General features: G+C 38.4%; 5 protein-coding genes and 2 non-coding genes across 7 annotated transcripts; 5 read left to right on the plus strand and 2 right to left on the minus strand.

Moving 5' to 3' along the window:
• The first annotated feature begins 599 nt into the window (after window positions 1-599).
• On the plus strand, window positions 600-5,897 carry LOC140781789 (sphingoid long-chain bases kinase 2, mitochondrial). The gene is made up of 12 exons (XM_073128002.1): window positions 600-870; window positions 975-1,051; window positions 1,372-1,425; window positions 1,523-1,582; window positions 2,373-2,450; window positions 2,568-2,614; window positions 2,712-2,752; window positions 3,393-3,477; window positions 3,563-3,677; window positions 3,789-3,911; window positions 4,418-4,518; window positions 5,597-5,897. The coding sequence occupies exons 1-12, from the start codon at window positions 705-707 to the stop codon at window positions 5,724-5,726; spliced, it is 1,077 nt and encodes a 358-aa protein (XP_072984103.1). The 5' UTR covers window positions 600-704; the 3' UTR covers window positions 5,727-5,897.
• Window positions 5,898-6,631: 734 nt separating this feature from the next.
• LOC140781791 (uncharacterized) lies at window positions 6,632-8,034 on the plus strand. The gene is made up of 3 exons (XM_073128005.1): window positions 6,632-6,909; window positions 7,087-7,162; window positions 7,252-8,034. Exons 1-3 carry the CDS (start codon window positions 6,904-6,906, stop codon window positions 7,797-7,799), a joined length of 630 nt encoding a protein of 209 aa, XP_072984106.1. The 5' UTR covers window positions 6,632-6,903; the 3' UTR covers window positions 7,800-8,034.
• A 13-nt stretch (window positions 8,035-8,047) lies between these two features.
• Window positions 8,048-8,119, plus strand: TRNAM-CAU (transfer RNA methionine (anticodon CAU)). Its single transcript has one exon. It is a non-coding gene; the product is annotated as a tRNA-Met (tRNA).
• Window positions 8,120-8,293: 174 nt separating this feature from the next.
• LOC140781790 (polyprenal reductase 1-like) lies at window positions 8,294-12,246 on the minus strand. Its single transcript, XM_073128003.1, has 6 exons — window positions 11,890-12,246; window positions 10,935-11,290; window positions 9,972-10,203; window positions 9,741-9,836; window positions 8,752-8,823; window positions 8,294-8,654 (listed from the first exon to the last, which is right to left on the minus strand). Exons 1-6 carry the CDS (start codon window positions 12,043-12,045, stop codon window positions 8,550-8,552), a joined length of 1,017 nt encoding a protein of 338 aa, XP_072984104.1. The 5' UTR covers window positions 12,046-12,246; the 3' UTR covers window positions 8,294-8,549.
• A 929-nt stretch (window positions 12,247-13,175) lies between these two features.
• LOC140783098 (U1 spliceosomal RNA) lies at window positions 13,176-13,336 on the plus strand. Its single transcript, XR_012108051.1, has one exon. It is a non-coding gene; the product is annotated as a U1 spliceosomal RNA (small nuclear RNA).
• Window positions 13,337-14,832: 1,496 nt separating this feature from the next.
• Window positions 14,833-19,122, plus strand: LOC140782580 (uncharacterized). Its single transcript, XM_073129217.1, has 4 exons — window positions 14,833-15,231; window positions 15,333-15,569; window positions 15,664-15,881; window positions 18,574-19,122. The coding sequence occupies exons 1-4, from the start codon at window positions 15,004-15,006 to the stop codon at window positions 18,746-18,748; spliced, it is 858 nt and encodes a 285-aa protein (XP_072985318.1). The 5' UTR covers window positions 14,833-15,003; the 3' UTR covers window positions 18,749-19,122.
• Window positions 19,123-19,407: 285 nt separating this feature from the next.
• On the minus strand, window positions 19,408-21,981 carry LOC140782581 (guard cell S-type anion channel SLAC1). The gene is made up of 3 exons (XM_073129218.1): window positions 21,164-21,981; window positions 20,157-20,962; window positions 19,408-20,025 (listed from the first exon to the last, which is right to left on the minus strand). The coding sequence occupies exons 1-3, from the start codon at window positions 21,662-21,664 to the stop codon at window positions 19,644-19,646; spliced, it is 1,689 nt and encodes a 562-aa protein (XP_072985319.1). The 5' UTR covers window positions 21,665-21,981; the 3' UTR covers window positions 19,408-19,643.
• Between the last annotated feature and the right edge of the window lie 806 nt (window positions 21,982-22,787).

Consider the following 22,787-nt stretch of genomic DNA (forward strand, 5'->3'; position numbering starts at 1 on the left):
TGAATATGATGTCCAACGTGATAAAGATAGTAGAAAATGCATAAAAATGTGCCAAGTATTTGGTGCGTTTACAAGGTTTGGATACTCATCTGATGGATTTATAAGGATACTAAAAGTAACGTAAAATATTTCCCATTTAAAAATAATAAATTATGTTTACCATGTTTCTTTTTGGTACGAAAGGTGTTATATTATCACAAACTCTGCTGTTTAATTCTCTATCGCTTATAATAATTCTATTGTAAAATAAGTATATTATTTTCTTTTCCAATGTAAGCCGAATATTATAGCATCTAATATGATCGATCGTCTATTTATTGAAGGTCATTATTCAACTCCCCCTGTTATAACTTAATTCTAAGCTTAATTATTTAAGAGTCTAAAGATTAAATATGAATTAGATAAAAATCGTTGAGCCAAGCTACTAAACTATTAAATTACTAAATAATTTTTTTATAATAATTATTGGGCAATGGGCAATGGGCAATGGGCAATGGGCAATGGTGACTGAAAGATGGAATTTACCATTTTGCCCCCAACCTTGCGGGAGCGCTCCAATCTCCAAGCATTTATTAATCCCTGCAAGCGCCAGCTACTGGTTCTGGGTAATTTGGATCGTCTCACTCTCGCCATTAAAGGAGCCGCTTTCAATTCAATTCAATTCTATCTCATTGGGAAGGGCGAAATCGGAGATACTTTAAGGAATGGCGTGCGGGATTGCGGCGGCGGTGATCCCGAAACCCTCGCTCTCGCTGAGGATGGAGCAGTCGAGCTCTCTTGATCTCTCCTCCGACCTCGCTGCCGCCAACAATGGCGGCGCGGGTGCCTCTCGCCGTAGGAGGGATTGCGTCTTCGTCGTCAATCCCAAGGGTATCATCGCTCTCTCTCTCTCTCTCTCTCTCTCTCTCTCTCTCTCTATCTATCTCTTTCTACTGACGCATGTCGTTGTCTCAATCCTTTGGTGGATCTTGTAGGTGCTAATGGCCGGACGGGGAAGGAGTGGAAGAAGCTTCTGCCTTATGTTAAGACTCGCCTCGCCGGCCATTACAACGTAGCCCCTTCTCTCTATTACCTCTACTTACTAATTTCTCGGTTGTTTCTATTCGTTCTTATGAATCGGTTATTTTTGGGAACTAGACGGGAGTTGTCCTCTGAAGCAATATAGAGCTTTAGGATTTGTGGAATCTTAAAGGCATCTTTATAGCAGGCTCTAATTTTGTTCTTTTTGAGGATTTATAGTTATTCCTAACCTTAAATAGAATTAGACCTAACATTGAAATACTAATATATAAATTCAGTAGATTTCTCGTGTTTATATGCATCTTACGCGTTTGTGATATTTTTGGTTGTGTATATTTGTACCATGACCAGGTATGCGAGTCTATAACTTCAGGTCCTTCCCATGCTGTTGACATAACAAGGGAGGTGATAAACTAACTTCCTTAGAGTATATATAGTTATTTTGGAGGTGCGTGCTATACTCAAGAGATTTGTGAAAATAACTCGCAAGTTGGTGCTGCAGGCAATAAGGGAAGGAGCAGATGCTGTGATAGCTGTTGGTGGTGATGGAACATTTCATGAGGTTTAGATATCTCCTCGGACATATTTTATCACTCTTTAAATCCTTACAAGTGGAGAAACTATATCTTAAAACTGTAGCGTTACAGATTTTGATCTGTAAAACAAACTATATTTGGAAAATGCTGCAGGACCACTATATTATCCATCGTACCATTATATTGTTGTGAACTTCTGATTGGGTACAAGACGTGGCTAAATGACTGGCATTGGGAGTTCTGTATGCCAGGTCATCTAGAGGAAATATAGCATCAAACAGGGGAAATCCTTTGCTATTGTTATATTATTTGATCATATGATTCATATCCATGCTTTTGAAATAGTAGATGTCAAATAACTGGTAAACATATCTCCATGATATACTGGTGTTAGGTATGATATGTTATTTGTCCTTGTGAATGATGTGTTGTGGGAGCTTGATAGAGGATGGGAGCTTTCCTTGTGTTTTCTGGGTTTCCTTAAGCAGGGCATAGTGACAAAAAACTTTCCCTTTGGTGCTAACTTGTTTAGAACGAACGTCTTTTTATGTTTCAAATGAAACAGGGTCAGTTTTGATCTTTTCTTCAAAATTATCTCCACAAAATAACAAACTTCGTTAATTTTTCCTCTATAATAAGGTGATTTCTTTGGCCCTTAGTTTGGTGGTGAGATTGGTTCAACACTGCCTGATACCGTTGCTGTACTCTTTCACCTGCACCTTAATGAGTTCTCTTTGTTCGTTCACCTTGAATTTATTTAGTAAAACAATGAAGAAATTTCTAGATGCTTTCCTTACATTGAAGTGTCATTGGCAGGTAGTGAATGGCTTCTTCTGGGAAGGAAGTCCTATCCTTCCTCTTGATCGAGGGCCTGAACCTTCAACTGCACTTGGTGTGAGTAATAACATTATTTTTTTTCCATTCACTAACTTGTCAGACTGATTTTCTTTCATGTTTTGTGAATTGTGATACATGGATCTTTTCTGCTGACCTAAGATTCTGCTTTCTCAGCTCATTCCACTTGGAACTGGTTCAGATTTTGCTAGAACATTTGGATGGTTAGTTTGTCCTTATCAATTCTGTTCATGGTGGTCTTTTGGTACTTACCGGTTCCATTATCAATTAAATGACAAATTTGTATGGTTCATGCATCAGGAAAACTGATCCATATGAGGCAATCGACAGGATTGTGAGAGGTTTCTTCATTTGATGTACAATTATATAATATTCAGTTTATATAGATTGTTTTCTTATTCCCATAGTTATTCTTTACATGCAACTGGTGAATATAAACCTTGACGATTGATGGTGTTACTGATCAATAAACATCAGTTAGACAGTTAGACTAAAATTTGTAAACTATGTAGAAATACATAAATTTTCTGGCTTCTGGGTTAAAATATCTTATTTGTGGACTAGTGGTGGCATGAGAAGATAAAGTTTGTACGAGTTTCAGAAAATTTGATATAACCGATATAATGTTGCTGAGATGAATTTTCTTTTTTCCTAAGAGGGGATGAAATGAGAGATTAGTTTCCATCAAAGTTGGAGATAGAGCCAACTGAGAAGAAGCAAGATGGTTCATACATGTAGCCCAACGAAAACCATATAATGCACCATCTACGTGTGTAAAAAAGAAAATTGACTTGCATAAAATTGGTTGAGAAAGGGCATGGAATAATGCAATTTACAAGTATGCTAATTGCTTTGAATATTCATCTGATACCAACAACATTCTTGATAGTCAGATAATTTAAAGGTCAATTAGATTGTATGACTGCTAGTAGCCAAATTCTTTATTTCCATCTCGTACTTATGAGCAGGACCTTTTTGCAGGATGTAAATCAAAGATAGATGTGGGTGTTATTGCTGGACCCAGTGGACAACAACATTTCTTTGTTAATGTTGCTGATATTCATTTGTAAGAACATAGAGCTATTTCATAGCTTAAAGTTGAGCAAATTAGGTTGCTAATTATGAAATTAACTATTCGGAGAACCGCACAGGAGTGCAAAGGCCGGTTACTTTGCTTCCAAGTATAAGCAATTTGGAAACTTATGTTATGTTATAGGAGCTTTGAGAGCCTTTATTGGCCACAGTAACAGGGATCTCAAAATCAAGGTAATGCTCATCAGCAGTTCAATTTGTGGAAATATGTATTCGTTCATGTTGACTTGCTATCTTCTGCTATATGGTTTATCATATTCAGAGACCTATGTGTGCATTCTACAGGTTGATGAAGGAGATTGGGAAGTGGTACATAATGTCACTGCTCTCTGCATAGGAAATGCCAAGTTCTTTGGTGGTGGTATGAAGATAACTCCAACTGCCGATCCTTTTAGTGGAAACCTAGAGGTGCCTCAATTTTGCCATGTTTGCTTAATGATTTGGTCTTGAAATCAGTTTGAGGAAATTTTATTTTAGTTAATTTTGGGGGCTAAATATATCTTACCGTTTTGTTCTTATGCCAAAAATAACTTTATCCTCTTGTATAATTTTGGTACCAAATCAGTTCTCTTGTTTCTGACTAAAGTAAGTCCATTAGATTTTTCGTCCAACTTAATAGAATACGTCAAAATTACTAAAATATTATTATTTTTAATTATAACAAATATGATAAAATTATCAAAATAACAAAATTACCTATTGTCTACCAAATATAAAGAGTCATTTTGGTAATTTGGGTGGGTTATGTTAAGTTGGATGAGAAATTTAACAGTCTCATTTAATTCAAAGTATATGGGCTGGGTTTTTATAAAAAATTGTACGAGAGGGTAAAATATTTTTTGGCATATGTACAAAGGGTACAATGTATTTAACCCTATATATTATCTTAATTAACTTTGTATTGAATGTATTAGGTGGTGATTCTTCAAGATTTCAAGTGGTACGACTTCCTTCTTAAGCTACATAAGCTTTACAAGGGAACTCATCTATCAGAGAAAGGTGTATTTTTTAGAAGGTAATTTCTTGATGTCATAAGTTTAAAGAATTAACAAATTTTAGCTACTTTAAACTCAATTTTTTAAGCTAGTTATGTGCCATTTATCACAGATTACAAGTTCCGGTCATGTTTGTATCTTTGTGTACTTGATACATACTTTCAAGATGATTTTCTTGGAAATATCATATGGCCTAGACCATGCATGAGATTTTTTTTTATTACTTTGTTCTTTCTTTTGCTCAATGCTGCCAAAATTGAAATGCCTCACTATGGTATATAATCTGAATCCCTCACTATTGAAATGCTGCCAAAATTGAAATGCTGCCAAAACTGTTGATAAGAAGATGTCCCCTGAATCCCTCAGTATAGTATATAATCTGAACTCTGACAGTTGGTTAATTGGAACTTGGAAGACATGAAAGATTTTCCTCTGGCGGTTGTGATTCTTATTTGGATTTTAGGAATCTAGGTGAACACTTGAATGTTGCTTAAATTGAAACTATAGGGAAAAAAAGTGGCAAAAATATTTGTGATAAATGTAACAGAAATTGTCTGAGGAGATTAAGTATTGCAGAACATTACCGGAGCTAATTTCACTGGAAGAAATTCTTATAGAAGCATCAATAAGGATGAAGTGTCGGAGAATTCAAAAACATTGTGCAACAATAGGCATAAACATCTTCTATGATTCAGAAGTAGAGAAGAATGAATATCCTTTGAATTGAGTGCTAAAGCTGGAAAACTGTTTAAAAATTTTCTGTATCGACCAAATTCCATTATATATACGGCCTTTTATGAGAAATGATTTAACATGGTGAAAGAGAGGGTGAAATGAAAAAGGTTCAATGTTAAATGTTGCTAGCAACAAAACTTGTATATGAACCAGAAATTACCGCTTTTTTTGAATTGCAAATTTTAATCCCTTTGCCTTTTCATTTGCAGAAGAACATTGAAAATGTCTAACAATACCTTTGCTATTTCTTTCTGTTCGACTGCACTCATCTGTTGTCTTCGTATTACTCCATCCATCCATTTTTCCTATTCTTTGGAGCCCAGTTTGATTCTCTGTCTAAAGTGGATCTTCTTTCTGGTGCAGTGTCAAGTCAATTGAAGTAGTAGAGGAAGTATGTAAAGGCGACGTCTATGTGCAGTCAGACGGGGAGCATTTAGGATTTCTTCCTACAAAATGTTCAATTCTACCAGCTGCCATCAACCTTTTCAACTAACGCAGTAGCTCTTTTTTTTTTTGTTACCCAGAACTAAATAAATTTGTCAGCTCACAGCTCTGCTCATGAAGCTTTGGCTTTCATATGATCGCCCCCAAATGGCTCATGTTGTTGTTGTAAGTTCAATTTAGTCTACTCTATATTCATCATAAATATGATCATATTTTTATATTGAGGATGCCTAAGGTCTCGTTCATTTGTAGAATAAGATTAATTCTATAAAAATAAGATTAATTCTATAAAAAAAAAATACTCTGGTTATTAATATCAGAAAAAGAGAGCTAAAATCAGTATAAGTTATTCTACTAGCATAAAGGGTAATAATTATATTTAATACGTTATAAATTTAACACTAAAATAATATATAATAATAAATTTGTATTAAAAATTAGTAATATTTTAAGTCAAATAATAAAATATTTATGATTGGATGTAAAATAGTAGTAATAATTAGGTGTTGTCTAATTTAGGACAAAATAGTTATATCTTATTATTAATAAATTAATTTTTAAAAGGAGCGAGAATAATGAGTTAATATACTACTAAAAGGAGCTAAAATATTGTTTGGTTACTGCAGGAACAAGTGGATGGTGACTAATGATTCTCTCGACACCGTTAATATTCTGCAGATTGAGCAATAATGATCATTAATTGGCATTTATATGCACCTATTTGTGAGTCTATTTTGAGATTCTGGCCGCGTATATTATATGCTTTTCTTTTGTTTGAGAGTGTTGTATATAATAATATACTGAATCACATGAAACATTCATCGTTCGAGGGTTGATTACGTAACTTGGCCTGAAGATAACAAGATAGGCAGCGAGGCAGGCAGACCCTAAGAAGAGAAGGTCGGTTTGTATTTTGTAAGCTGGAGAAAGTTTGAAGGGATGAGTAGATGCGATGTTGATTGATGGCGTAACCCCACTTACAACTTTTCTTTTTTCCTCTCACATATACCACCAGTACCACCAACGTCTCTCATTCTTTTTCCTCCGTGGCGGACCCACTCGCTTACTCGGATCCGCTTCAGCATTCGCCTACCTCTCTCCACCTTTCCTTTTTTTTCCCTTCAGACTCTGCACCCACTTCCGACTTCCTTACCACTTCTTCTTCCTCCTCTCTCTCCCTCTCCCCCCTTCAACTTGTGCTCTCTTCTGGTACCTTGGAAGGAGATATGAAGGTGAGATATGATATGATACTAATGGCTTACTTTGTTCTTTATTACGCATTGGCTACTAGTTTTTTACTTTTATACTTTTTGGGCCATCTGAAGAATGATCCTTTGCTGGGGTTTTGGTTAATGTACGCCATACTTTCTAGTGTAAAACTTGGTTCTGATCTATTTAGTTTGCTTTAGAAAATTATTGTGAAGTTAGATTTGCATGACAACAAAGACAAGAGGAAGGCAATGAAGGCTGTGTCCACTCTTCGTGGTACTATTCACTCTCTTTGCTCTCTTCTTCCTTTAGTTAACAATGATACAAACGTCAAAGGTGATGATCACTTGTGATTGATTCCACAGGGATCGACTCCATCGCCATGGACATGAAGGAGATGAAGATGACAGTGATTGGAGCAGTGGATCCAGTGGACATTGTGAGCAAACTGAGGAAATTTTGGTCTGCAGACATGGTGTCTGTTGGGCCTGCAAAGGAGCCAGAGAAGCCGGAGGAGAAGAAGGAAGAGCCTAAGAAGGAGGAGCCCAAGAAGGAGGAACCCAAGAAGGAGGAGGACCCCAAGAAGCAGGAAGAGCCCAAGAAGGAGGAACCCAAGAAGGAGGAGGAGCCGAAGAAGGAGGAACCCAAGAAGGAGGAGGAACCCAAGAAGGAAGAAGCCAAGAAGGAGGAGGAGCCCAAGAAAGAGGAAGCTGAGAAGAAGAAAGAGCCTACTATAAACGAGTTTGTCAATGCATACAGGGGTTATTACCCCTACTATACTGCCCAACCCCACTATACTGCCCAACCCTACTATACTACCCAACCTCACTATACTACCCAACCCCAATATACCAACTATTATTACTCTACTCGGAGTGTGGAAGAGAATCCAAATTCTTGTGCCATCTTGTGAAAAACCTAACAGAGGGAGGTAGAACCTTTTTTATTTATCTCAGAGAGAGCTAAATAAGAAAGAAGCCTTTTTTTGCTTCAGTATTGAAGCAAATGCTGTAGAGCTGGGGAGGTGAATATGTATAGGTAGCTGTTGCCTGTTGCTTTGTTTTCTTTCTACGCATCGCATTCTGCATTGGGATGGAAAGGTTAGTTGTAATCTATGTTTGCATCTAAATAAATTACTCGTTTATTCACTTCTTTCTTACAATCAGAGTGGCGCAGCGGAAGCGTGGTGGGCCCATAACCCACAGGTCCCAGGATCGAAACCTGGCTCTGATAAATTTAGGGCGGCTGCTGTAAATTTTTTTTAAAAAACAATATGATTATATATTCCGGCAATTTAAAGGACAATTTTAGTTCCCCTGTATTAGATGCAAACTGATCAACAATATTACAGAAAAAAAATATGATGACAAGGGTTCTCAGCCATTTCTTAAACAAAAGAGACACGTCTCAGTTGGAGCTTCTTATGGAAGAGCAAAATTTAATAAATTCATCCCTTGTTCTGTGTCAAATCCTAATCATTTAAGACAAATAATATACAACACATTGCTTTAGTGTTTGGAGGCTATATATATATATATATATATATATATATACTGAGTAGTGAGTACAATGTCCAAGCACATCAAAAATGGTGCTTGGTTTGGTCTAAAAATAGCCCATTGTAGTTGCCAGCAAATTTTTTTCCTCTTTTCTGACTGCAACCCTAATATATGAATGGAATTATAGCACAACGAGAGTGCGGATAGTTTTCAAACTTTTGCTTATACCACCTGTGACTTTCAGCTGCGGCAAAGATCAGGTTGGCTACCTGTAGCAAAAGGAGGTCACGGAAAAGTTTTTTCACACTGGAAGATTATTCTCTAGTGAGATGATCATTCTTATTTTCATACAGGGTAAGGCATTACCACAAAGATGAAAAGAAGCCACACTGTAATGTCTGATCCACCGCTAGCCACCAAAATGCCCGCATATATAACCTGCACATCGAGAATGATGAGTTCATGACAATGAACTAACGTACCTGCATCAGAATTAACAGATAGATATGTAATACTATATTAAACCTAGATAAAACAACAACCAATCTGATTTGAATCAAGTTCATGGTGTCCTGATACCAAGAATCACATCTTACATGGCTGGATCTGACCTTGATAATATTACCTGATCAGTAATCAGATCCAGCAAGAATCCAACCAGGTGCCACCCCTTATTATTGTAGTAAACACGGCTATGCCTATGACTGACATTTCACTGAAGTTCCCTAGTACAACAGCATTACTCCTTATTTCAAGTTTTCAATGGGATAATTGGTCAATCAGAAGAGAGGTTCTGTCTCAAGTATGTGAGAAGCGTTGACCGCAGAAATCTGAATCACTTAATAAAGAATAAACTGGAGAAAATCTGAATCTTTGGTTCCTACCGAGAAAGAAAAAGGTTTTCTCAATTAATCTATTTTACAGAAAGACAAAAGAATGCTCTTATTTGATAATTAAAAAGAGTAACTTGAGGAATCTTATGTTGGTATGTACATAAAATTGAGGTAGACACTTGACTATTAAAGATCACACTTCAAAAATTGTATCTGTAAAAAATATAGGGTGACAAACCATTTTCTACATCAAGTAAATAATTACAAAGAAACTGGGCTTCCTAAATTTAAAGCAGAAAGGTTATATTAGAAACTTATCAGTTTAAATTTTCTCCAATGAATTCAAAATAAAAGACCATTAGATTTACTATTTCGGCAAGGTAATGTGGGCAAGAGACATAGTTGAACCAGTCACCATGAGGAACTGGTTTTTCTAATTTTAAAGCAGAAAGATTATATTTGAAACTTATCAATTTTTAAATTTTCTCCTATAAATTGAAAAATAAAAGGCATGAGATTTACTATTTCAGCAAGGTAATGTGGGGAAGAGACATAGTTGAACCAGTCACCATGAGGAATCACATATTCATCATTTCTTTTTCCTTCACGCAGAGAGCCCTGCAAAAGAAGGCACTCAATTAAGTCATATGTGATATTTGAAAGATGCATATTAGAAGTGGCAAATGCCCAACATGTTGGAAACTTCAGAGGACATCTATGTGAGCAATGTACTACCAAAAAATTACAACTTACAAGAATTTTATGGCAATTCAGCTGATGTAGCCAACCCCAAATAAAAACAGCTGCACCAACCCACTGGCACCATCCTAAACACAAAAGAGGCTTCACCAATGCCCACCAATCAACCTCAATATGCATTCTAGCTCGACCTTTCACTATGAATTCAGCTATTTTACCACCAGCATAACTAGTTGCCTCTGCAATACAACTGCTACTAAGAGATAGAGGTGCACCAATATAAAAGCTAGCACGAAAGATATAAAGTATGTCAGAAGACTTGAAAGAAAGTCACCAAATAAAGTAATAAACATTACCAAACCTAAATCGATACGCTAAAACCAACTTCCATTATTCATGAGTGGAATAGTAGTTCAGTAAGTATAACAAGATAAAACAGTCAAAATAACATCAGATGTAAAATCAAATAACAGTTTAACTGATTTATCATGCTAAATCTCCAGCACAATCTAAGCCTTAATGTCAGAAACAGTAGATATAGCTGAGAAGACTGTACAGAACATTTAAGATCTACTGTTAGACCAACAACAACTACCTAGAAATTGGTGATGCTTTGTCTAAATCATAATCAAGAAAGAGAGTACATCTAGCTAAAATGCACAAGGCTAAATATCTGGCAAAGTTTATCTACATTACTGTGTGCAATTTGTCTCATGCACCTTAGGAGCAATCCTGTAACTATTGCTCCTACATAGAAATTGTCTATAACAAAGATAAAAGATCAAACCTCTTATTTAAGCATCAACGCTAATGTGTGCTGACCGAGAATCATAAACGAGCAATATATGGCATGAAGAACATAAAGAAAGTTATGCATTAAATATGAACAGCCTTTATATCTGGATAGAAAATATTAATACAAAAAAGCAAATTTTTTGTCCGTCTATCCTCTACTTTGTTTCATTCAAAATTGAAAAGGAAGTAAAAAAAATAAAGATAAACTTTCAGGGAACGTACAACAAACCAGTTAGATAACCCAAAATGTGCATTCGAGCTGAAGGGCTATAATGGAACACATTTAATGTCTCGTGTAAGCGTCTCAAGACCTGAATTTCCATCAACAAGAGAACAAACACAGTCCGCCAGACACGATACATATGCTCCATAGTAGGTGATTGAGCTTTCTGAATGGAGAATAGATATGAACCTCCTCCAGTCAAGTAGCTGGCTATTGTAGAATAGTGTAATGATTCAAAGGATAATGGTCTCATCTTTGCATATGCATAAAGCCATATGGGAATAACCAAACTTGTTGTCAACACTGTAGCCACCACATAAAAATGCAAGAAGTATCTCTGCGGCACGGTGAATTTCTGCAGTATGTAAGAACTTGTTGTAAATACTACAAAAGAAATGTGTTTCAAAGAAGATAGAGGCACCACGCCTGACATGCACATGCAGAACTCCCTTGGTACGTCCAAAGATGATAAGAACTTATTGCATAAACAGGAAAGCAGGACAAGACAATGAATAGTTCCAAGTCAGAAAGATAGTTGGATGCCGCAAAAATTATTAACAACTCAAGAAAGTTATTAAATTAAAAATCTAAGAAACAATGGTTCTTGCTCCAAAATTCACGTATCTGCAGGAAATTAAACAACAAGAATGATAAATACCAATAATAACAATAACAACAACGATGACCAATTGCACGAGTTAATTTTCTAGTTTGTTTCATGCCCTGAGTATGATCAATATAGTAAGGTTATAACCCGAAATGTTAACCATCCATTATACCCGTTGTGTGCTCTCAACAAGAGCATCTTATAGGCTCGAACAATGAATATACTCGCTGATTCCAGATGGATCAAATTCGAAAGTATTGAATCATCGATAGCTTTAGTAATGAGAACAGGTCACAGGAAAGACCAAAATCGCATCGAAGAAAGATAATTACTCAACTAAAACTCACAGAGGAAGAAGGCTTCATGATCTTTCCCCTGGAGGCGAGTCCGAGGATAATCCGATGCAAGAATCCGGTAAACGGAAGCGGAAAAGAGGCGATTAAAATGGGCAATGTCGCCGCGACCCACGAAAGGCGCAGCAGAGCTGTGAAGCTCAACTCCATCGTGAACCAAGATAGAATAAGGTAAGCGTAGGGCTCAGAGGAGGCTACTGAAGAGGAGGGCGCGCCATTAGAGAGGAGATTTAACGGCGGCGGGGAAAGGAATCACGCAGGCGAGTTTGGGGGCGTGAAAGCAAAGCGATGCCATGCGTGGGCGGAGTGAGGTGGTTTCGACTTTCGAGAGAGCATCGTCGAGCAATTCACAATCACGGATGAATCGGATGCGGATTAAATAACATCGGATCAGGTCCGTTTAGCTATCTATGAAAACGGGTTGGGTAATATTCGATCCGATCAGATCCCGGAATCCGAATTTTGTGAAACATGGGCTGAGATTTCATATCCGTTTTAATATTTGAATTTGTACATAATAATTAGCTATAGATTTAAGTAATATTATACTGCCATCTAAAATTTTATCGCTATTATTTTAGATGCATTAAAAAGTCTAATGTGGTCAAATATGATAAATAAAATAATTATTATACTTTCGTTAAGATTATATTTGTTAAAAGTGTATATGAGTTTTTTAAAATTAAGTTAAATCACACATAGTAAAATACAATTAAAGAGAAATAGAAGATGGAGATCTCGAGAAGCAGTGGTTTGTCGTAGAGTATAAGAATTAGGAAGCTTCATCTGTATGTGATCCTAGATAAATAAACTACTACTACAATCATAAGTAATTCCAAATCCTTACAAGCATTTGAATTACAATATTCTCAAATCTCCATGGGTAGGATTATAGATAGTTTACAACAATTGTCAAACCTTGAAGCTTGAGTTCCATGTGCTCTGTGAATTATCCTTGGTGCTTCTCAGTCTCAGTCGTCGAATTCAATGCTTCTTGAGGTTAGTTTTCTTGAAGTCATGCATGTTCTCTTGAGTTCCATACATTGCTAGGATATGAAACGTAGACGACTATCAATGTATAGTGTATGCAGTGGCATCCTAAGTCTCATGCATGACTGCCCTCGAGACTTAAAAAGGTGTTTCGGATCAGCTTCCATTCAACGAGTTAAAAGTGTGCCATCGACGTCACATGACGTGTAGATTAGTCCCACATCGGGCGCTCGAGAAACAGGACGAGAACGAGGGGCCAATAAAAGGAGGCGTGGGGTGGACGGTGAACCATACTTACCTGGACGGGGTCAAATGGGCGATCAAGAAGGCTCATGGCCTAGGCCAGTGGCCTCCATTGCACGTGGGAGGAGCGCTGGCTTACCATCTCCCCAAGTGGGAGAGTGGACGTCATAATTTGTGCTAGAGGGGGTACGCGCACGCGCGGCCCCTGCCAGTTCCGGAATTTTAAATATTATATATAAATTATCTATATTAAGAGAAGTGGTTATTTAATTATCATAGATCTCTATGCTTTGGCAAATTTGGAAATAATATGCACCCCACTTCTTCTATCAATGCTATGCACCGGCTAATATTGGAAGCGAATTCCTTGGAGGTGTAAGGCCTTTAAATTTGTTTATATACTTAGAGAAGCAAATAGGGCTAAGATTTTGCCTGCCCTATCTAGTCCGTTGCACTCGTCGGCTGCCTGACACGTGTCCAATCCTTTTTAAGTTTTTGCTATTGTTATTTAGTTCCACACCAATAATTTGTGGACTAAAGAAAGCGTATGTAAGTATTTTCTTTAGAAAGTAAGCAAAAATATTTAGTAAGCTCGGCTTTTTATGCTCAATCCAAAGGTGATATTGCTTAAATAATTTATTTATGATCCGAACTCACTCGATTATACTAAACTTAAATCCGATTAAGAGCCGAGTTATCACGTCGAGTTATCGGGTTGGGTCAAAATTTGTCACCCCTAGACCCAAGCTTGTTATCTCTATACCAAATCCTCGTCTAATAATAAATGGTCAGGCAAGCTTGTAAAATAAATTTCTTTGTTAATAACCCTTATAATGCTTCTTATTTAACTTATAATTGCTCAATATATATGATATTTTTATTAAAAAAATACACACGCAGGGGATTCTTCTTGCCATGAATTAACAGGAAAAAGAAAAAAAAATTTACATGGAATAACCATTGCCATGGGGTGTGCGGTTACTAAAGCACTCCACTATCGCAACTATAGCTACACTAAGACAGGAAAAAAAAATAAAATAATACTTAATTTAATACCGTAAAATTTTACCGAGTTCTCTATATAAGCTACTTCATTTCTCCCACGTGTTTAGCTCCCACTATCGAGCAGTGACGACAACTATTAGGCCTAGCTATTACTATCATTTCAACTTTTATCGGACACCTATCTATGTTGATGAATTCGAATACCAATTGCTTGGATGTGTTTAAAAGCAAAGAGATAGAAATTACAGAAAATTTATTTGATGGTAGAAAATATTTGTCATGTGTCTATGTATGTAACAAATGGTCCATTTATTGATGAGCAAATGACACGAATTGAAACTACACATGATGGATTCATAATTCACTATCAAATGTCATCATGCACTCAGTTCTTATGGTTGTAGATGTAGATAGTCTATTCATTATATTATTGTCACTATCTAAATATTTATCTCGACAGTGCGGTTAATTTGGAAGAGTAGCTCGGTATTCAAATAGGAAAAAAAATATTAAGTCGAAGACAATCGTTTGATCCCTTTGTAAGATCGGTATATCTCTCAGTTAATTAAAAAAAAAATTGAACAAATGAACTTGCTGCATGGTGATTTTAAACACAAATAAAAATGACCACAATTCAATTACTCGTAGAAGGTGGACCCTACTAACTTTTTTTTCCCCACTGATACCAAAATCTTATGCATCTCTCCTCTGATGATGCCGTTACTCTAATGCTATTCCAACCCAAAATACCTCCACTTCTTCCCCCCGATCTCTAGGGTTTCGCTTAAACGCCTCGATCTCTACCCTCTTCTTAGGAATTTTTCGATCCGTCGATTGTTGCTGATTACGATTGTGGAGTCCGTGGATGGTATGGTGGCTTCGGATCCGACGGCTGGGATGGGGAATTGGAATGGAGACTACGTGCGTTTACCGCAATCCGATGCATTGGAGAGTGGGGGGATGGAATTGGGATCCCATTGCCCGCAGGGGAAGTGGAGGTCTGTTCGATGGTGGCTAAAGGTGGTTGTCTTATGCCTTTGCATATTGGGAGCAGCGGCGGCTTTCTTCTTCTTTGCCCTTCCTGTGATTATAAAAAAGGTCCAACTTTTTTTTTTTGTTAATGTGCTTATGGCATAGGGAATTAGGTAGTTTTTACCCAATTTGAGTGATATTTGAGCGATATTTGTTGATCTTGGCAGGTGGTCATACCAATTCTGGACTGGGAGATGACTACATTTTGCACACCAGTTCTTGGGTTGATACTTTTTGCATCTATTGCTTTATTTCCGAGTTTATTGTTGCCTTCTTCTCCTTGTATGTGGTTAGCAGGGATGACTTTTGGATATGGTTATGGTTTTTTGCTAATTACTGGAGCAATAAGCATCGGCATGTCATTGCCTTTTCTCATTGGTTCTCTCTTTCGTCATAGAATACATGTTAGTCCCTACTTCCTATTCCTTTTCTTTTCAATATTTAAATAGATCGCAGCAAATTAGTGGCTAATGTTTCTTTTTGATGATTATTGTGCAGAGGCGGCTGGAAAAATGGCCAAAGAAAGCAGCTATTGTTAGACTTGCTGGTGAGGGAGATTGGTCTCATCAATTTAAGGCTGTTGCTTTAATAAGGATTTCTCCATTTCCATATATTATTTTCAACTATGCATCTGTGGCTACAAATGTTAAATATGGTCCGTATATTTGTGGTTCAATGGCTGGAACAGTGCATGAAACTTTTCTTACAATTTACAGGTTTGGATTTCTCCTTGTAACCTGATCTTTTCTTTTCATATAGTTCTATGAGCTGCTAATATTATCTACCTATATGGTACTTGCTTGGAGCATTCTTGTAACTTAAAATATCTTATTTTACTGTTAGGTTGACGTTTTCACTAGCTTGTTTTGTGCAAATAGATTTGAGATTACCAAGCAATTTTTAACATAATTAGATACTTTAATTGTTTCTCTATATCACATTTTGGTACAGTTTATCCTAGTTGAATTGAATCCCGCCCTTTTTCATGATATAACACTTTATCCTTCATCGTGCCTTTTCTACTCATATTGGCACACTTAATCTTTTCCTTCTTGATGCTTTTTCAATGACAACTAACTACTTTATTGGAATTTAGGATTGTTACTATTTCAGAAGGTTTTCGGTGTTTTGGTCTAAGTAGATGAGGGAAGGCATACAATGCTTATAAAGGACCTAAGTTTGTATCTAATTGAGTTTTATCCTTTGATAATTGTGAGGACTTATGTCAGAGCTAAAACTACAATATCCTGGATGCTAATTCCCAAGCAGCCATTTCATATTTTAGAAGAAATGTCAGCTCTAGGTTGTTGAAGTTGGAGAGCCATTAAGGTAGATAAATGCTTGGAGAAGCTAATGTAATCGAATCCACTAGGTTTGGCAAAATTGATTTCACCGCTCATGGAGACTGATATCATCATAGGCAAATGGGATTGTGGCTTCAATTCAAGCAACTGTACCAATATGAAGGTGACTGGTGTTAGAGCTTTATGTTGTTTACACATTTTAGTTTCCTCGATATAAATTACAGATTTATATTTTTTTTTGCAATAAGTTAGGTTGAATACTTAGCACATTATGTCCTTTTCAGATACATAGAAGATATAAATCTTGTTAAATATGGTGCAAATGATGTTTTAAAAAAATTTTAGTACTTTTTTCAACCATCTAATCTCCAAAACTAATAAAACAATAATGGATATGGGCATGGCTTCGGTACTTAGGATACTTCTAGTAACTTCTACATGGGGAGGCATTATGATGCTCACTAGTGAGGACTCAGCATTACTTCTGTAAATAAAGGTAATGTAATAATGGTGAGTTCTTAAATAAAAGACGATTTTCTTATATAAAAGAGATATCTTCCGATTCTTTTGGGTTCGTTCAAAGGAACTCTTTTCATGACCTATTGACTCATATGACAGGCGATCATCTTTAAGGGGTAAATTTCATTGGTTAGGCTCCACCAAAGGATTCAAAGAATTTATCATCTCGGAATGCACAGGGAGATAGTTATATCTGATTTGGTAGCACATCAGTGCAAAACTGCAATGAATCAACATAACCAGTTGGGGTCCAACAAAAAAAGAAAAAACATATTCTTCTTTCAAATTGGCCATCTGCTAGGTCTTATTTAAGGTGAACTTTTGGTGGTTTAGTTAACAAGTCTTCAAAGTTCAAATGACTGGAAGGATTGTTGTTTGGAACTACTGGTATCGTGTTATTGCTGCTATGTTACCTATTATCTACTAGCTCTGGTCCTTGTAACAAGCTACATGTTGCATGCTTGCATAGCCTATGCTACTATAGTATTATATGTTCACAAGGAACCAAATGGGGTTTGGATTTTTCAACGTAACCCTCTAATTTATGTGGTTCACAGTTGGTTGAATATTAGTTTACTGTACTGCTGAAGCTCTGAGCATTTATTGTGTGTGTAGAATTTTTTAGGCTGCACAGTGTAATCAGAACAATGTCAATATTTAAAATGTTAACCCAGGAGAACCAGATGAATATTGAAGACATTCAAGATTCAACCATATTTTGAAGGAAAAGCATCTGAAGATGTTGGGCAACTTATGATGTAGTGTACTGCTAGAGCAGGTTGTGTTCAACATACTTCAAGAGGTGGCCAACAAAACTCAGAGAGACACGTAATAGACTGCTATTGGGAAATTATAATAAAAGATAGGATGGCACGTCCTTGAAATATCTTATAGTGATAATAGAGCAACTATTTGTCACATGGGATCTGCAAAGCCTTTTATTTCTTTTCACTTCCAGATTGGCGTGCTTCTTTATGTCTTAGATTCATAAATCCATCTTCATAGCCTTGAAGGCTGCAAGTTGAAGGAAAAGAATCTTTGGTTTATATAGGAAATGGCATTTCTATTTGAACTGGATAGAGGATTTCTTCCCTATGAATTGTTTAGCTGTGAGAAATGAGAAGGTACTGGTGATTTGAATGTGTAACAAAATTTGCACTTATTTTGTATTTGCTTTGCAGAAATTTCTTTCTATTTTAGTAGGTTATACTTCTCTTAGTTGACGACACTGTCATTCTCAAGTAGCTGTGTAAAATTTATTTGATATGCATCTTTGTGAAAGAATCCTGAGTATTTAAATGTCTAATTAGATAAAAATATTTTGAAATTATACTCTATTCTTTTTGAAGTGAGACTCTTACAGGTTATTCATTATGCTCTGAAATCTGAACAACAAATGAGATAAGTTTTTCAAGGGACAACAGTAGGTGCATAATACATCCAACATTGACTCCTTAGTTGACCTCTTTTCTTGTTTTCTTTCTAATTTGTGTGCATTTACATGCTTTTAATAGTGGAAATGGTTTCTCTGTTTCTGTTTTTAACTGATCTTCTTTGATTTTGTGTTTTATCATTTTGAGAACAGTGGGAGACTGCTCCGTAGCTTGGCCGACGCAACCAACCAGGGTGGCTTTCTCTCAGTGGAGCAGGTCATCTATGATGTCATTGGCTTTTTATTAGCTGCAGCTGCCACGGCGGCCATAACGGTCTGTGCCAAGAGAGCTCTCCAAGCACTCCAAGCAGAGGATGAGCTCAGTTAGTTGCAAGCATTTCTAGTTAAGATTCTGAATCACACCGAGTTGATTTTGCAATTGGAAGTACATAACGCGCAATCACTTATGTCTCTTCCACGCTAATCAATATGCATTCACGGTGATTTACAAATAGTTCGATAGGTACCATCGATATTTGAAGGAGTAATTTGGTGGATAGCGCAGAGGATTGTGGCCGGAAGCTTTTAGTGGCCAATGTGAAAGAATAGAGAGACGATTTATTTTTCTCTTCATCTTCCTTGTTTCAAGGAAGAAATAAGAACTATAGGTCGCCAATTGTATCTAACAAACACTGATAGTATGTAAATTCTGATCTTGCTCAGTTGTTTGGAATGTCTTTAATCAATAAATGCATTTCTATATACGGCTGTTGGTGTTGTCTATTTACTGTGCAACAGCAATCATTAACCTTTTTTTTTTCCTGAGATGTGTTTGGAAGTTTTAACTCTGCTTGTCCATTGTGATCTGTGAACAGACTCTCTAAAAGGTAAGAAACCTACAAGCTGATGTGTGACTGTAGTCATGGTTCAAGAAGTAGAGTAACAATATATTATCCTTTTTGACATTTTTCTATAGAGTACTTCCTTTGCATCCTATAACTCGCAATAATATTCTCAGCATTGAATTCTTTTAGGCAAATTGTCATTCGTCAAAATTTTAATTAAAAAAAAGGAAGATTCTATTATCAAGCCATTACAATATACAACTAAAAGTAACAAAAGTACACTTTAAGAATAACCAAAGATATCTACTAATTTTTTCTCAAGTCCTTGTAATCTTTCATATGGCAAAAGAATTGCACAACCCTTTACACTAACCACGTATACTTGTTGACTACGGTCTCGATCAGTATTAATTGACTCGTCCCTCTCCTTCTTATTCTCTACTTCCCGTCCGAGTCCTTCTCCGCAGAGCTACTCTTTGTGATGGAAGAGACGAGCGAAAGCGGCGTCTGCTTCGCCCAGCGCTTGATGTCGTACGTCTTCTTAACGACCTTCTTCTCCTGCCCCTGCGACGACTTGGCACCGGTGTTGGTCTTTTTCTTGGTGATGGCGATGGCGAGGTCGTTGGGGAAGAGAGACTTCCAGAGGAAGGCGTGGAGGAGGGTGGAGACGAAGAGGACGGAGACCATGGTGGAGGACATGAGGGAGAGGCTGAGGGCGAGGCCTTTGCTTAAGAAGCAAGGGACCTCCTCAGCGTACTTGATGGTGGCCAACGATGCAGTCGTCATGGGAAACGTGTACGACCACCACGCCACCGAGAACCTGCAGTCAAGAGGAATCAAAAAGTGTTTTTTTATAAAAAAAAAATCTTAATAACGTTAACGGCTTTATTTGCAATGACAATTAACGTGTTAAAGAAAAAAGAAAGAGTATTGGATTGATAAGTAGCTCACTTGAAGCCCCGGAAGAAGTTGATCCGCACGACGAGCGAAATGTAGAGGAACAAGGCGATGAAGTAGAACGACCTGGCCACGGCGTCGAACGAACCGTAGATCGTGTACCACGCGATGCTCGCCGCCGACGGCGTGGCGATGAACATGGAATACACGGGGTGCAGCTCCTTCGGCAGCGCCTCGCTCGTCGGCAGCCTCTGGTACAACGTCACGAACACCACGAGGTAGTGGGCCAACCCCACCGCCCACAAGAACTTACCGGCCTCCTCCCATCCCACCTTCGCCGCCAGTATAGCCCCGACAAAGTTCCCGACCACCGACAGATGCGACGACGGGTTCCCCACCTTGCACAGCCGCCGCTTCCCTCCGGAGAACCACTGCCCGTATATCTTGAGCTCGAGTAAGAACACCGGCGCGACGAGCGCGCACCAGACGGCGGGGTGGAGCTGCTTCGGGGAAAAGCGGCGGGGGGCGCCGATCGCGAGGAACATGCAGGCGATCCAGGGGGCGAAGAAGAAGTTGACGCGGACTGGGTGGAAGTACTCGCGGCGGACGGCCTCGAAGTAGAAGGCGCACTTGCAGGCGTAGGTGACGGTGACGGAGACGAGCATGGCGAGGGCGAGGAGCCAGAGGGAGAGATTGATGACTGGGCTGACGTGGAGGAAAGACATGGCCGGGCTGGAGGCGAGGGCGCCCCAGAGGATGGCCTGGCTCCCGAGGCCGAGGCAGATGCCGAAGCACCCGATGGGGAACCGGAGGAGGAACGGCCATACTTCGTCTTTCGGCAACAGTATGTCTTCGTAGTCCTGTATACCATGAAAGATGAATTTTAAAGGGCTCTAGTTAATTACCTCCAATGATAATGTAGTTTATTGTTCGAGGATCATATTTATTTAAGTTTATTCTAGTGACATCGGTTTAATCGAAACATCGTTAAGTTTTTATTTATTTATTATTATTTTTTGAAACAAAGAAAATGGTACTGAAATATGTGTTGTTGACCTTACCCGAACTTGGTCGAGCTCTGGGCCTCTAAGGGCGGCGAAGTATCTCCCGGCGGGGACGCTCTGGTTTATTCGATCGTCCCCGACCTCCGTCTCCTGTGGAATAAGCTCGCTCTCCTTCCTCAATGGAAGCATGGAATTCTGCTTGTTGATCGTTGACTTAGTGCGGAAGATGCTGAAATCGCCCTTCCGGGAGACGGCATCCCCGCCGACCCCGAGACCGCCTAAGCTCTTGCCGCTCCGCGATAGAGACCTCGGGCCCTCCCTTTTGTTGCCCCCGCCGTTGCCGTCCCTTCTCTCCTTCTCCATGCCGAACACCGCCACGCCGGTCCCGAGAGAGACCTGTCGGTTTATCCGCGGCTTTCTGTCTCCTCCTCGGAACTTGACGGGGCTATTGGGTTGCTTCCCGAGCTTGCTCCGGCGGCCGTCATGATCGTCGTGCAGGAGCACTGGGTGGATGTCGACGTAGTGGTGACCGGTCGGAGAAGAGGAACCGGTCGCCATTCACGTCCTATATGGATTCGAGCATCCAGGGAAGAGGGAGGATTGTGTTTATAGAGGAGGTTAGCTAGAGATCATATGAAAGGTAGGCTTGTGCAGTATGTCAACAGTGGATCCTTTTTACGTGTGCATGCATTACGAGAAGGGGAGAGAGATGGAAAGGCGATGACTTCTTGCCTGCGTCTTACGTGCAAAGACCTCGTGGTTTGGGGTAGTTGGTCGATGGGTCTAGATGGATGGACAGCCATACCTTTTCTTCAATGGAGAGAGGAAGCTGATGGGGGCAAAGAGCTCACGGGGGCGGAATCGTTTGGGTTTGTGTGGTGGGGAGAGAGAGAGAGAGAGAGAGAGAGAGAGAGAGAGAGCTATTTCTCTGGAGAAAAAGAAGAGCGAGGACACGCTGGACTTGTAGCAATATCACGGGTTTCCTCACTTGGAGGAGTGAATGCGAAGAGATGTTTGAGAAGTTGATCGTTGACTCTCTCTAGACCTGTTGCCTGTCGCAAATCCGAGTGGTTAATAGGTAATGGTTGGTAACTTGGTAAGCATCCCATGGAAGGTGTATAAAAGCAGCAAATGCTATTGACTGCTGTGAATCTAAATTCGGGTCACTAAAATTATTTCTTATGGAAAGGATGGCTATGAAGCCCGAGGTTAATAGAACTGGGTTTTGACTGCTGCTAAAAGTTAAGCCAACGATCCTAATTGTACAACTAACAGAGGATTTACCGATATATCGATAAATTTACGTGGTGGCAATAAGAAATAAAAAACCAAAATCAAAACAAAAATAGAGAGGTAGAGAAAGAAGCTCGAGTAGTTTTGTATTGTTTTGTTTTGTTTAAATTAAAAAAACATATGATTTTTTTTTTTGCCTTTCTTTTTAAGAATAGTTATAACTACTACGGTGCGAAACGAGCTCCCTTGACAAAACTACCGCCACTCACGTTTATCCTTTTGTGTGTATGTAGACATACCTATGAGGACAAGATTAAGTTTGTTTCGTGCATATCGACTTCGATCTAATATATGTAATTCTAAACGTTTCAGAGGAGAATATTTAAAAGTAATCAGGGAAATATCAGAAATCAAGAAGATATATATATATATATATATGCGAGGAATA

The sequence above is a fragment of the Typha latifolia genome, chromosome 2, assembly GCF_019914945.1.
Source record: "Typha latifolia isolate L0001 chromosome 2, TyphaL0001v2, whole genome shotgun sequence".
In the NCBI taxonomy this organism is placed as follows: Eukaryota; Viridiplantae; Streptophyta; class Magnoliopsida; order Poales; family Typhaceae; genus Typha; species Typha latifolia.